Raw genomic sequence first — 14,776 nt, 5'->3', positions numbered from 1 at the left:
GTCAGGTTTTTGTGTGTGTGAACATTACTCCTACCCCATCCATTTTTGTGTGTGCGCAAAAACTGAACTTCAGCAAAAATCCAGCTTCCCTTTGTGCGTCCATTGCTTTTATTCATTAGGAAAGCACAGCAAGTAATCCTGCGCTAAAAAACAACCCACCCTTTTATTTTGGAAATAGCATTGCTCCAGGTAAGGAGAGTGTTCTTTAAAAAAATAATATATATTTTTTTGGTGGGGGAGAATCTTACCAGAACCCTAGAAGTATTTAGCAATACCATAATTACATTCCTCCAGTATGCAAACCCAAAGGAACATACGGCCCTTTTACAGCAGGCAGATCTCAGTGCAACTGTGAACCCGATGTGCGCTCCTTTTTAATTACACATGTGCCTGCTGAGGACATATGATTGAGTCTAGCAAAGCTAATTCACAACCAGCATGAGAGCAGGCATTAATATTAAATATTACACCCTGGTTGGTTCTCCGGACTATCAATTATCCCCAGAGATGGGGACAAAATGGAAATTGGCAGGAGTCGATTCCTGTGCCAATGGGAAGCGATGATGACACAAGCATAGCGCATCCTGGAAATAAAAAGGAAATGGCCAGGCTCCTGTCTGCATTTGTTGTATGCTACACCCCACCCCAGCATGGCACCCATGGGTGCTATGACACCTGCAAATATTCAGGTTGGTGCCTCACAAGACCCCCTGTCCCTCTAATTTTTTTAAAATGGCTTTAGGATGGGGCAGGTGCCTTTTTTTAATAGAGTACTGTCTCCTTTTTAATACCGTATTTTTCGCTCCATAGTATGCACCTTGTTTTAGAGGGGGAGAACAAGAAAAAAATAATCTCCCCCTCTCTGTGCAGCGCCCCTTCAGCGAAGCGGCAGGAGAAACTGAGCCCCTTCCATTTCTCCTCCCGCTTCGCTGTAGTGGTGCTGCGCAGCTCTCCCTCTCTCACATTGCCTTCGCTTTCAGTGAAGGCAACCCGAAGCCTCTGGAGCACGGCGGGAGTTCCTGCTGCGCTCTGGAGGCTTCGGGTTCCTTTCGCTGAAGCCAAGAGAGCAGGACTTTCCTGGCTCCAGAGAAAGGAGAGGCGAAAGGAAAGGCTTCAGCGAAAGGAGCAGCCTTCCCGCTGCTCCCTGAGCTTGTGGGGCTGGCGGTGGGGGGAAGCCTGGCTTTCCCCCACCGCCAGCCCCAAAGAGCAGGTCGGGGCTGGTGGGGGAAGCTCGGATTCTCCCCCCCAGCCCCAGGGACCACACATTCTCTCCATAAGACGCACAGACATTTCCCCTTAGATTTTAAGTGGAAAAAAGTGAGTCTTATGGAGCGAAAAATACGGTATATATGTTTAATTCGTTTTAAGGTCTGTGCAGATGTTTTGCCTGGTTTTTTTGGGGGGGCGCTTTTAAGCACTGCTGATTTTTCTTCTGTGAAATGGGTATTTTGTAGTCCTCACAACAGATTTCAAAATGTGTTGGGGACCCCAAAGTAGCAAAATGTTCCATGGGCAATGCTTTGCAACGGCTTGGCTTCCTTGGAGAGGAAAGATCATAGAATAACAGAATCACAGAATTGTAGAGTTGGAAAGGACTCCAAGAGCAGGAATCACAGCTAAAGAATCCCTCGCAGATGGCCACCCGATCTTGGTTTAGAACAGCGGTTCTCAACCTGTGGGTCCCCAGATGTTGTTGGACTACAACTCCCATCATCCCTGAGCTCTGGCCTTGCTAGCTAGGGGTGATGGGAGTTGTAGTTCAACAATATCTGGGGACCCACAGGTTGAGAAAGGCTGGTTTAGATACTTCCAACCAAGGAGAGTCCACCAGCACTACCAAGGAGCTCATTGCAGACTTAGAGCGATTACTTTCAAATATGCAGGCCGGGCATAGGCCAGGGGTAGGGAACTGCATCTCTCCAGATGTTATGGGACTGCAGCTCCTGTCATCCCTTAACATTGGCTATGCTGAATGGGACTGATGGGAGCTGGAGTCTAGAAAACTGGAGGGCAATAGATTTTGCACCTCCAGCAATGACAGAGGCTAATCGCTTAAGCACTCTTATCAAATCAGCAGACCCACTGCCCCACACCAGATCCCCAGAGAGAGTTGCCCCAAGATATTTTCAGCCTTCCAGGGACACAGCTCATTTCTCTATCCCTATGTCTGTCTTCCAAATTTTAAGTGCAGCTTCTCTCATACGCAGACTTCACACATCAACCCCAAACCTTTAGCTAGGAGGGGGTGACGTGGAGGAAGGTGTTCCACTTTCCCCAAATGGCTTTCCACATTCCAGGGAAGATATGGGATGGGTTAATCACCCTCTAACAATTAGTGCCCTTAAAGAGACATCCATCACTCATCTTGGCTCAATTACCTGCAATTTTTCCAAACAAAGTATGTGGCTGACACAAATTGCTCACTGACCACTAAGGGACATCAGACAGTCATTCTGGCCCATTAACTCCCTTTCATCCAAACCAAAGACTCATTCGCGGCAATCAGGTAAAAAGCAACATTATTCCAATGATAGTGTCAATTCTGTCTCCCTCCCTCTTCACAACAAGGCTGTTGTTTACTGGGAACCATGGGTGCTGAGAGTCCTTAGGGGGTTCCTATTCCCCTCACACAGTTACGATTCTCAGAGTGGCTTAACAATCAAGCCCTCTCCACAGGGAACTCTGGGAATTGTAGTTCTGACAGCAGAACAGAGGGTTTCCTAACAACTCAGCACTCTTAACAAACTACAGCTCCCAGAAGTCTTGGGTGGGATACTATGACTGTTTAAGTGGTATCATAGTTTGGGGAAGCTTTTAATGTTATCCTAGTTTCTGGAAGCTTTTAATGTTTGGTATTATTAGTATGAGTACAGTCTTGGTATTAGTATTAGTAGTATCTTTGCTGGAAGCTACAGTAGTACCTCGGGTTACATACGCTTCAGGTTACATACGCTTCAGGTTACAGACTCTGCTAACCCAGAAATAGTACCTCAGGTTAAAAACTTTGCTTCAGATGAGAACAGAAATCGCGCTGCAATAGCGCGGCAGCAGCAGGAAGCCCCATTAGCTAAAGTTAAGAACAATTTCAGGTTAAGAACGGACCTCCGGAACGAATGAAGTACGTAACCAGAGGTACCACTGTAATAACAATAACAATAAGAAGTGGTATCATAGTGTTTTAAATGTATGGTGTGTATGTAGCCTAGATCAAGTAGTCTCACCCCTGATTTTGCATATGCCTTTCCTGGTATCTGTGAGTGCAGCATAAGCAACTGCAAGTGTCTCCAGAATTTGAAACCAAGATTGATGTCCCAGTGGGTGTCAAGGGGAGAGTTTGCAAATGCCAGGGATTGGGCAGCAAAACGCAGCCCTGCCCTGCCTTACCTTGTCCCTTATTTCCATGTTGTTCAAAATGGAAGTGAAGCAAGCTCAAAATGGGCTACCCACATTTTTCCGACAGTCACATCCCTTTAGAGGTTATTAAGTATCGTAATTGTGCATTTTCAAGATCGCAGCAATAACTGCTTTAGGACGGGTGTTCAAAATGCTGAACTAATGGTTGCTTGAAGCCTGAACTTCCAGCTATGTTGAAAGTGTATACTGAGTAACAGAATATGTTCTCCATTTGCATTTCATTTCATTTAATTGAAAAAATACAGAGCAATCTATTTTTCCCGTCTGCGTAATTAAAAGAAAATAGGCTTAAAAAACAACACCAAGCAATTTCAGGTATGCAAAACTTGAGAGAGCGTCATTGGTTTTACACCAGAAAGAAATTTGTATGTGAACTTCCGAGTTCCAGAAGACGCTGTTCTTTAATCAATCAGCTGCTTCAACAAGGAATTTAATACTGTAGTGTAAACGTTTCATAGCTCAGAATACAGATGTTGTGCCGAAAATTATGGAAATGCTGTTTTTTTTAATTTAAAAAATAGACATTGTTTGGGATTTGATTGGCAGTCTCTTCAGGGACAACAGAATGCAGGTGGGCATATGCACTGATCAAAACTCGCTCCAAAACTCTGTGTCTGAGGAGAAGGAACAGAAGGAGGAAATGCCATTTCACACATTGTGTAGTTTGACATATGCCGTTTCCTTCCTCAGGATGAGGTAATGGCCACCAACCAATGGCAAATGAGAGATATTTATGGAGGTATTATAATGTATTTCTGTGCGCTGCTCTGGTTCCCCAGAAGCGGCTTAGTCCTGGTGGCCACATGACCTGGAAGCTGTCTGAGGACAAATGCCGGCTCCCTCAGCCTATAGAGCGAGATGAGCGCGCAACCCCAGGGTCGTCCACGACTGGACCTAACGGTTGGGGTACCTTTACTAGAATGTAAGAACAGTTCAAGAAGATGCTGCATCAGGCTAATGGCCCTTCTAGTCCAGCATCTTGTTTTCAAGGTGGCCAACCAGATGCCTGTGGGATGCCCAGAAGCAGGACCCCCAGTGCAACAGCATTCTCACCTCCTGTGTTTTCAACAACTGGTACTCAGAAGCATTACTCCCTCTCAAGATGGTGGCAGAACACAGCCATCAGGGCTAGCAGCCGCCAGTAATCTTCACCTCCACCAATTTGTCTACCTGTTTTAAAGCCAACCAACATGGCAGCCTCCGGTGACAACAAGTCCCACAGTTTAACTATGCACTGTGTGAAGAAGACCTTCTTTTGTCTGTCCTGAGGATAAGGCTGGCTGTGGCTGTTTGCTACCCACAGAGGCCCTGTGCTTCTGAAGACCAGTTGCTTGTTAGCCAGTGTCAGAAAAGGATGCTAGGCCTGATGGGCTGATCTAGCAGAACTCTCCTCAACGTTTTTCTAGTCTAACCATCTGCCTATGTGTTTGATTTCTGAGAGTAGAGAGGACTGGTTGAAATGTGACTGAATCCAGCAGCTCTGCCCCCAGATTACTAGCAAGCAAGATCGACAGTGTCCATCTTGAAGCAGGCAAGTAGAGCTGATGAAGAAGGCAGCCAAGCAGTAGAGTGAGCAGTGTGTTAGCGTGCACTATCATTAGCATTCAAAGCCCTAAATGGGGGGAGCCTCAAATACCACCTCCTTCCCTACAGACCCTCTCAGGGGCTAAGATCCGTGGAGGATGCCGTCTTGAAGCTCAGGTGGTGGTGGCTGGGGAGAGGGCATTCTCTGTGGCGGTCCCTAAGTCGCAAAACTCCCTCCCCACGCTTGAAACTCGAGAGCACATTTTTAGGGCTCCCTGTATTATGTTACTTGAAAATCAGGAGTGGCAGCCACATCTCTCCTTTCCTCATGGGCCAACTTACCTTCCAGAGGGCAGAAACGAGTCACTTGCTCTGGCATCAGCTTCCCTTGCTTGTGCTGACAGTACATCTCAGCAATCTCCTGCCGACACTGCTTGGATTTGGCTCGGGAGAGCGCGGAGATGGCCTCCTTGCCCGAGATTTCGCATTTGGGCGGCTGCTCGTAGGCGAGTTCAGGAGAGCTGTTCCCATTCTTCTTCAGATGGTGCTGCCTGGCCTGGGACCTGTGGATATCTTTCAACTGGCTGCCATTGATGCTGGTCTTTGGGGCTGGGTGGCCGTACTGCAGCACCTCATTGGAGCTTTTCCCCAGGAGCGAGTTCTCTTTCACCTTCTCCTCCTGCTCCAGCTTCCTCCGCAAACGCTCCTTCTGCTTGCTCAGGGGCTTTTTCACCAGCTCCACCTGGTGCTTCTGCTTCTGCGTCCTGGGAGCAAAGTTGCTATTGTCTATATTTTCCAAGTCCTTGGGGACAGAGTTTTCGTTGTTGCTGTCCGTCCGCATTTTCTCCTTCGGCCGGTGGGAAAAGTAGCCGTCCTGCAGAAGCAAAGGGGGAAAACGATTATTGCTCTGATAATTCGGGATGGTCACCGGCCTGTGTGGATCTCCAAGGTGCCTGACACTGAATCAGACCGTTGGTCCATCGTTACATCTGCACCAGACCTTGAAAGCATATTCAATGCACATTTAAAGCACAATAGCTCCTTCCAAAGAATCATGGGAACATGAGTCATTGTTTGTGAAGGGTGCTGGGAAATGTAGCAATGTATTGAGGAACATCTGGAGGGCACCATGCTAGCCACCCCTGGAAAACTGAATCATTTCTCTTCTGTCTCTTCCATTCTGTTTTTTTTTTTAAATCTCTTTTAAAAAATGGATTTTCTTGAGCTATATAAACTCTTTAAAGTTCCTGTTGAAATATAAAGCTGCATGGAAGTTAGAACTGTGTAGAACACAGCAGGGAAGAGGATGAGGACCAAATTAGAATTAGTTAGCTCTGACAAGGTTATGGGTTACCCACTCTTGCCTTACTGGCACTGGAAGGCTGGGCCCTACCAACTTCTGCCTTCCTTCCTTACAACCAGTCAGGTGGTGGTTCTGCCTCCCATTAGCTCTGGCTCCCCCTACTGTTGGTCTCCCTGCCTTCTGCCCAATGGGCACTAGCTCCCACTGCTGTTTGGTCTTCCATTTGGAGAGATGGCTTCGATTCCATCCATTTTATGGTTCCGTTCCACTCTGCTGTTCGCTACATTATTTTAAAATGTGTTTTTTGTTGCGATGCTTTATGACTAGGATGTTTTTTTGTGTGGGTGAGGGGGGATTTTACACTGAGAGCTGCTTTGGCTCCCTTTGGGTCAAAATGCAGCCTAGAACGATTGATATAAATAATAAGTAAAACGAATTCCGCTCTGGGGCACGGAGCCATTCAGCACAGCCGAATTCGGAGGAAGCATTCTGCATGTTTGCCGCCCTACATTCAAACTCTTTGCTCTCGGTAGTTTTGGGTCATTATCGCTTTGAAAAGAAAACATAATTCAAGCAGAGCAAGACAAATGTAAAAAATGTAAAGCTTATTAACATTATACCCAGAACTTCTCTACTGAACTGTCACTCCCACTGCTGTGACAGACTAAGCATTATTCATTTGCATGATTTGTTGTCCTGTTTTCTTTATCCTCAAGCAATTGCTACAAATTGGGGTTACTTATGCTAATTGAACATGGCGGCTTCTTTCATTTTAATGAGATTATTGGGATGTTCTTGCCTTTTGTGGGGGCTGGGATCCCCCCCCAGCCCCCAACGGACGAGAACCACAGAATCTATTTGGTAATGATACAATTAATATTAATATTAGTCGCTGTGCATGCGCAGTTGTTCATATGTTTTGCAAAGGAAAGGCAGAAACACAGTAGTGTTTTACGATGCCTTGCCAATGTCCTCAGCCTGATTTCTTTTCGGTTATGACATAGGTTCGGTACAGATAACATATACAGAAATTATACGTATGTTGCTCAAAAAAACACACCTGCATGTATGAAAACAGAAGGGCAAAACTTGAATGATTTAGTGCAGGGGTAGCCAATAAGGCATCCTCTAGTTGTTGCTGGACTGCCACACCCATCGTCCTTGACCATGGGGGAAGATGGGAGCTGGGAGTCCAGTTGTATCTGGAGAGCAGCCACACTGGCCAGTCTTGGTTTAGTGGGAACATTTCTAGACAAGTGGATAAAAATAGCTTCCAAGAAAGTAGGAAGAGCCCTGCTGGATTAGGCCACAGGCCCATCTAGTCCAGCATCATAGAATCATAGAATCATAGAGTTGGAAGAGACCACAAGGGCCATCGAGTCCAACCCCCTGCCAAGCAGGAAACACCATCAGAGCACTCCTGACATATGGTTGTCAAGCCTCTGCTTAAAGACCTCCAAAGAAGGTCTTTAAGATCATAAGTCTCTGATAGCTCAGTTGGTTAGAGTGTGGCACTCATAATGCCAAGGTTGCAGGTTCAATTCCCATATGGGACAGCTGCATATTCTTTTGTTGCAGAGGATTGGACTAGATGATCCTCCGGGTCCCTTCCAACTCTTATGATTCTATGATCCTGTTCTCACAGTGGCCAACCAGATGTCTCTTGGTAAGTCCGCAAGCAGAATCTGAGCGCCAGAGCACTCTCCCCTCCACTGGTTTCCGACAACTGACATTCAGAGGCTTACTTCCTCTGACAGTGGAGGTCAAACAAAGCCATTTCGGCTAGTGGACATTGATAGCCTTATCCTCCAAAAAAGAACATCAGGTTTTCAGAAAATGTAACGGTTGGTGCAAGGTGGCGATTTTTATCGGAACCGCAGGATGCTCCCCAAGTTGTGATCTCAATGAAAATCCTCCCTTCCACTCTTGTGATCAGCCTTTGAAAAAAACACAACGCTCTTATTGGTGCCTTTGTTCCCACTGGGACTATTCATTCCCTGCCTACCATATTTCATTTATTGATTTAGAAAATTTAGAGACGTGCGCATGCTTTCCAAGCAGTACAAACAAAACCATAGATCAAACGTGGCCGAAACCCACAAACCAATTAAAAACCATCACCATTAACAATGAAGATAAAAACTAATAGAACTTAGGAGACTAGTATACATGTGCCTTGGCTGTGCCCTGTTGAGCTCCAACCTGGCTGTTTCCCAGGCCAATAAAAAGTGGACTGAGAGCACTCCATGGTTAAGCCCTGTTGAAAGACTCTTATTAATTTCCCTCTCGGCTTCCAGCTCTCAAGAATCAGCATCTGCTCATCGCCTGCTATCAGTTGCTTTCTCTAAACTGTTCCCGGTTACTCCAAAAGCAGATGTTCCTAACACACTTCACTGAGCTGAGTGAAACCGCTCGATTTAAAAAGCACGAGTGAAAAAAATGGGAAACAAGGTGAACTTAAAAAAAATATTAAAAACAAAAAACAAAACCTGGAGATGTTTAAAAGCCTCTGCTCCTCCAAACAGATGTTTGCCTTATGCTGAAGGCCTGTTTCCCATGCCATTTGTGGGGCGGAAACGCTGCAAGCAGGTGGCTGATGTGTTAACATGGCTAAGCTGAGCCGTGAAGGTCAAGAGCTGGCATTTGGCCCAGTTCCATTTCTCAGCTCAACATTGACCCCCTCCCCAAATCCCCCCCCCATAACCCTCTGCTCTCTATAAGTGCCCCAAGCTCCTTCAAGAAGAAGAGGGATAAAATTTGACAACATAAACAGGCTGAGACTTTTTCTTATCGTTACTGTTAGGGTCAACGTGCATTAGGCTTTGCAGGAGGGGTGGGAAGCCTCATGCTTGGGGGGGGGCAAATACAGTGCTCAGGACTACCCCCCCCCAGGCCACCCCCATCCTCAGACACTTCTTTGTCTTCCAGGCAACACGCGTCACTGGGTCTGTGGTGCAAGCGCTTTCAGAATACTATGTTCTGGTTGCCTCACCTCAAAAAAGCATATGGGAGAGTTGGAAGAGGTTCAGGTAAGCACAACCAGAATGATCAAGGGAATCAGGGCCAGATTTAGGTTTGATGAGGCCCTAAGCTACTGAAGGTAATGGGGCCCTTTATATGTCCAGCTGTCCTTTGTCAACAACAAATTGTCGCTGTTTTTTGTGTTGAATATATGTTATATGGTCATTTATGGACCTAATAGGTATCTAAAGCCATTTGCACATGTTGCCCTGCAACCCATCCATGCAGAATGTAGGCACCCTATATATAGAAATGAGCAAACCAGTGATATTTTAGGGAGCAGGCTAGCAGGCAGGGCCAATTGCTTACATCACAGGAGCCTAAACAACACAAAACAATGTTGCTGTACGTAGGTTTTATTTTATTAGTTTTTTATCTTATATTTTAGAAATATACATCAAGGGTTTTTTCCTTTATTTTTTTGCCCTCCCAAGAGTGTAGGGCCCTAAGCTATAGCTTGTTTAGCTTATACAGTCATACTTCTTGTTACGTCTGCTTCATGTTGCGTTCTTTCAGGATACGTCCCGCGGCGACCCGGAAGTACCGGAAAGGGTTACTTCCGGGTTTCGCCGCTCGCGCAGATGTGCTAAATGACGTCATGTGCAGAATTGGCAAATCGCAACCCACGCACGCACAGACGCGGGTTGCGTTCTGCTCATGTTGTGAACGGGGCTCCGGAACGGATCCCGTTCACAACCAGAGGTACCACTGTACGTAAATCTGGCACTGAAGGGGATGGAGTCTCTGCCTTATAGGGAAAGGTTGCAGTGTTTGGGACTTTTTAGTTTAGAGGAAAGGCGAGTCAAGGTGACAGAAGTTTTTAAAATTATGTGTGGCATGGAGAGAGTGGACAGAGTAAAGTTTTTCTCCTCCCTCCCTCTCCCTCTCTCTCATAATACTAGAAGAGTTTGGATTTGGATTTGATATCCCGCTTTATCACTACCCGAAGGAGTCTCAAAGCGGCTAACATTCTCCTTTCCCTTCCTCCCCCACAACAAACACTCTGTGAGGTGAGTGGGGCTGAGAGACTTCAAAGAAGTGTGACTGGCCTAAGGTCACCCAGCAGCTGCATGTGGAGGAGCGGGGAATCGAACCCGGTTCACCAGATTATGAGTCCACTGCTCTTAACCACTACACCACATTGGCTCTCAATACTAGAACTTGTGGGCATCCAATGAAGCTGAATGCTGGATGATTCAGGACAGTACTTCTTCATGTAGTGCAGAGTTGAACTATGAAACTCTCTCCCACAGGAGGCAGTAATGGCCACTAATGTGGGTGGCTTTAAAAGAGGACTGGATGAATCATGGGGGGAGAAGGCTATCAATGGCTACAGGCCAGGATGGCTCTGCTCTGTCTCCACAAGCAGGCAAGCAATGCTTGTGAATAACAGTTGCTGTAAATGACAAAGAGGAGAGCCAGTGTGGTGTAGTGGCTAAGAGCGGGAGACTCGTAATCTGGGGAACCGGGTTCGCGTCTCCGCTCCTCCACATGCAGCTGCTGGGTGACCTTGGGCTAGTCACACTTCTCTGAAGTCTCTCAGCCTCACTCACCTCACAGAGTGTTTGTTGTGGGGAAGGGAAAGGAAATTGTTAGCTGCTTTGAGACTCCTTCGGGTAGTGATAAAGCAGGATATCAAATCCAAACTCCTCTTCTTCTTACACTCGGGTCCTGCTCGAGGGTTTCCTATGGCCACTGGTTGGCCACTGTGAGAACGGGATGCTGGACTAGAACAGCCAATGGCCTGATCCAGTGGGGTTCTTCTTGCTTATTTTGCACCCTCTTCCAAGTGTTTTTGACCGGCTGGTATATGTCCTGGCTCTCTGATAATGTCTCTGCCTTGCCTGGGTGGTAGATGATAGAGGCCAGGGATGAGGGGAGATGTAATTCAGCAACACCTGGAGTGCACAGACCTCCCTGACCCTGTTATAGTGGAGCCTAACACACACTTTTGGCTACAGTTTCAGTTGGGCTGAGCCGGTTGGCAAAAGACATAAGGAAAGCAAATGTACATCAAACCCTTGCAGCTTAAGCATACATTGGTTTCCTCCTCTGCCCTGCCCACATCTCTCCTAGGCAGTCCCTTTCAGTGTTGAACTGGTCACATTGGGAGCAGGGCCTTTTGTGCTGTGGCCCTGATATAAAGGAACAGAACAGGAGAGGTTCCCCCACAATACTTACAACAATCAGTGAAAAATGCATATAAATTTATAGGCTTGTTGCCTAGCATGACCTTCCTGGCTCCCTTTTTAAAAGAAAGAAACTGTAATAGCCAATTGGTTTTAAATATTATTCTTTGTTATGTGGCAGATACCTTGAATTTCAGAAAGGTGGCGCAAGGCTTGAAACAGGAGACAGACTCTGAGATAAACAAAAGATAACAGATCCAGGTGATCTCACAATTGTTTTGGATAGCATGACATTTTAAAAAACAACAACTCACAACCCAGCCAGATCCATTTTATATTCCACCTGTTCTCTCAACATCCAGCTCTTTTCATTAAGGGGAAAAAACAACAACAAACCTCTCTCAAAAAGCTGTTCTGCATTTGAGAGAGACGTTTCTCCATTTCAGTCATGATGAAGAAAAAATAATGAACTTTATTGGAAGAAATAGCTCATAAGCAATGAGCCTCCTTGGAAATCTAGCCAGTTGGACAGATCTGGGCAAGAGCAAAGCCAAAGACAGCAGATGGGAGAAAGAACAGATGTTAATGCAGTTTGCTCTTTCCATATGCTTTCCTCTTTTAATTTTTTTAAAAAATTAAATTGCACTTTAACAATTGTTGGTTTCTGGAAATTCAGAGGCGTCAGACATTAACTGAGGATTGCAATCAGACTCTTGTGTTATTTCTTCTGCAGGGAAAAACTGTAATAATTATAAGGGGGGGGGGGAGAAACATAAGACCAAGAACTGCAGGATCAAGCCAGTGGTCCAGATGTAGCCCAGCATCCTGTTCTCAAGGTGGTCAACCCATGGGAAGTCCAGAAGAAGGACCTGTAGACAATAGAACCCTTCCTGCTTTTGATTCGCAGAAACTGGGTCCTGCTGGATCAGGCAAAAGGGCTTTCTAGTCCAGCATTCTTCTCTCCCCTTGGCCAACCAGATGCCCAAGGGAAGCCCACAAGCAGAATCCGACCACAACGGCAACGCTCCCCACCTGCAGACATGTCAGCTGACCCTCAAAAGTTGAAAAAAACTGATGGACAGCAGAATGCTCCACATATTAGTGTATTTTTGGATATTAGTGTATTTTTGGGCTTTGTGGAAGCCGCCCAGAGTGGCTGGGGAAACCCAGCCAGATGGGCGGGGTACAAATAAATCATCATCATCATCATCATCATCATCACCACCACCACCACCATCATCATCTCACCAGTCCTGCTCAGGTGTGGATGAGAATGTGAGGCGAGAGGGGCAGAGAGACACTGGCTAGCCCTGTCCATAGTGCCCTTGTTCCTGCCAGCTGGGAATTCAGACCACTGTACATTTCTGAACATTTTAAGTAGTTGTTTTCACCTGCTTTTTTTTACCTGATAATTTTATTGTTTTCTTTCTTTTTGAGGTTCTGTTGCAACCAAGCAGTATGTAAATCTTGATAAATAAGTAATACTTTCTAACACATTGGAGTGTTATATACATATTTTTTATTTCCCTCTTGCAGTTTATGATTTCTAAGAAACAGTTAAGATTTATGTTTTAAAGCTTTTATTTTTACGAGATACTCATCTCTCTTTTTCTCTTGTCAGCTTATCCATCAACTATAATAGGCCATTATTTTCCTCAGTGTTCCAAAATAAGCAAAGGCAGTTTATAGCCTCTAAATGTATTACTAGTTATGTATGTACAATTACTTCCCAAATGAATATATTCAGCTCATTAATCCTATCCTATAGGGTCATTTCCCTAGTTCCAATACATTAATTAACAGTACAATCTGATGCATGTCTACTTAGAAAGTAAGTTTGAGTTGCATGGATACTGGGAATTCCCAGGAAACTGGGAAAAGGATTGCAATCCCATGCATGCTTACTCAGAAGTAAATGTGACTTTGTTCAAAGGGACTTACTCCCAGGAAAGTGTGCACAGGAATGCAACCTTAGTCTGATTCACTTCAGCTAATCAGTTCAATTTCTAGTTCCAATAAACTCACTACATTTTATTTATTGTCCAATTCTGATTCAATATAAATCCATATGGCTCTTTTAATTCATTTCATTCCGAGCTCAATTTTAATTCAGTTTTCTAATAGCAACTGCAAGACTTCCAACACTTTTTAACATCCTGGTGTACAACCAATGTTAATTTCAATAAATTCAGTAAATCTAGTTCATTAAACCCAGCCAGTTCATTACATCTAATTCAACACAGATCGATAGAGCTCTTTTCAGTACATTTCATTCCAAAGTCAAAAAATTGATCCAGTGTGCTAGGGGCATCCATTAAACTGCCTCACTCTTTGCAACTCTTAAAAGTTCAGTCTTCCTTTAGTCCAGCCTTTCCCCAACCTGGTGCCCTCCAGGTATTTTGGATTGCAGCTTCCGTGAGACCCAGCCACGTTGGCAAAGACTGGTGCAAATTCCCTCCCTTCTTGGCATCACCCATGTCTGAGCACATCAGTGGTCCCTTGAGCCCAGGACAGTTTTCCACAGTGGCCAACCATATGAATGCTTGCCTCCAATCAACTGGTATCCTAAGCTGCTTTGCCACTAACCCAACAGCAGGGCTGGGGAACTTGTGGCTCTCCTGATGCAGATGGACTCCAATTCCCATCAGCTCCCACCGACATAGCCAATGGTCAGGGTTGATGAGGGTTGTAGTCTAGCAAGTTCTGGAAGACAACAGGTTCCCCCATTACAGTGGTGCCTCGCAAGACGAAAATAATCCGTTCCGCGAGTCTCTTCGTCTAGTGGTTTTTTCGTCTTGCGAAGCATCCCTATTAGCGGTTTAGTGGATTAGCGCTATTAGCAGCTTAGCGGCTATTAGCGGCTTAGCGGCTATTAGCGGCTTAGAAAAAGGGGGGAAAAGGGAAAAAGCTCGCAAGACTCGCAAGACGTTTTCGTCTTGCAAAGCAAGCCCATAGGGAAATTCGTCTTGCGAAGCGCCTCGAAAAACGGAAAACCCTTTCGTCTAGCGGGTTTTTCGTCTTGCGAGGCATTTGTCTTGCGGGGCACCACTGTACTGCCATGAACAGTGGTCCATACCGATCATGCCACTCATCCCACAAATGACGCTTCTAACAAAGCTGTCCAGGTGGGTTGAGCTACAATGCCTGGTCTGCATGGTGAAGAAACTGCATGGTTTCATCACATGCAAAATTATGGATGGATCTACTTAAGCCCCAGAGACTGATAAAGACAAGGACCTGCTCCTCTCGTACTCCATTAGAACACAAGAAGAGTCTCCATCCTCTTCTCACAGTGACCAGCCAAGTGTCTAGGGGAAACCTTGAAGAAGGATCTGAGCACAAGAACACTCCCCTCTGGCATTCAGAAGCATCGCTGCCTCCTGCC

General features: G+C 45.7%; 1 protein-coding gene across 1 annotated transcript in view; it reads right to left on the bottom strand.

The window, feature by feature from the left end:
- Positions 1-14,776, bottom strand: part of XYLT1 (xylosyltransferase 1) — a 158,210-nt gene that overhangs the window by 57,098 nt on the left and 86,336 nt on the right. The window contains exon 3 of the mRNA XM_081839707.1: positions 5,281-5,812. Within this exon, the coding sequence (XP_081695833.1) occupies positions 5,281-5,812 (532 nt within the window). The remainder of the gene's footprint in view (positions 1-5,280; positions 5,813-14,776) is intronic.

This window comes from Podarcis erhardii (assembly GCF_964252035.2).
Source record: "Podarcis erhardii genome assembly, chromosome: 14".
NCBI classification, from domain to species: Eukaryota; Metazoa; Chordata; class Lepidosauria; order Squamata; family Lacertidae; genus Podarcis; species Podarcis erhardii.
The sequence above is the reverse complement of the archived record's forward strand: the minus strand, read 5'-3'. Positions and strand labels throughout refer to the sequence as shown.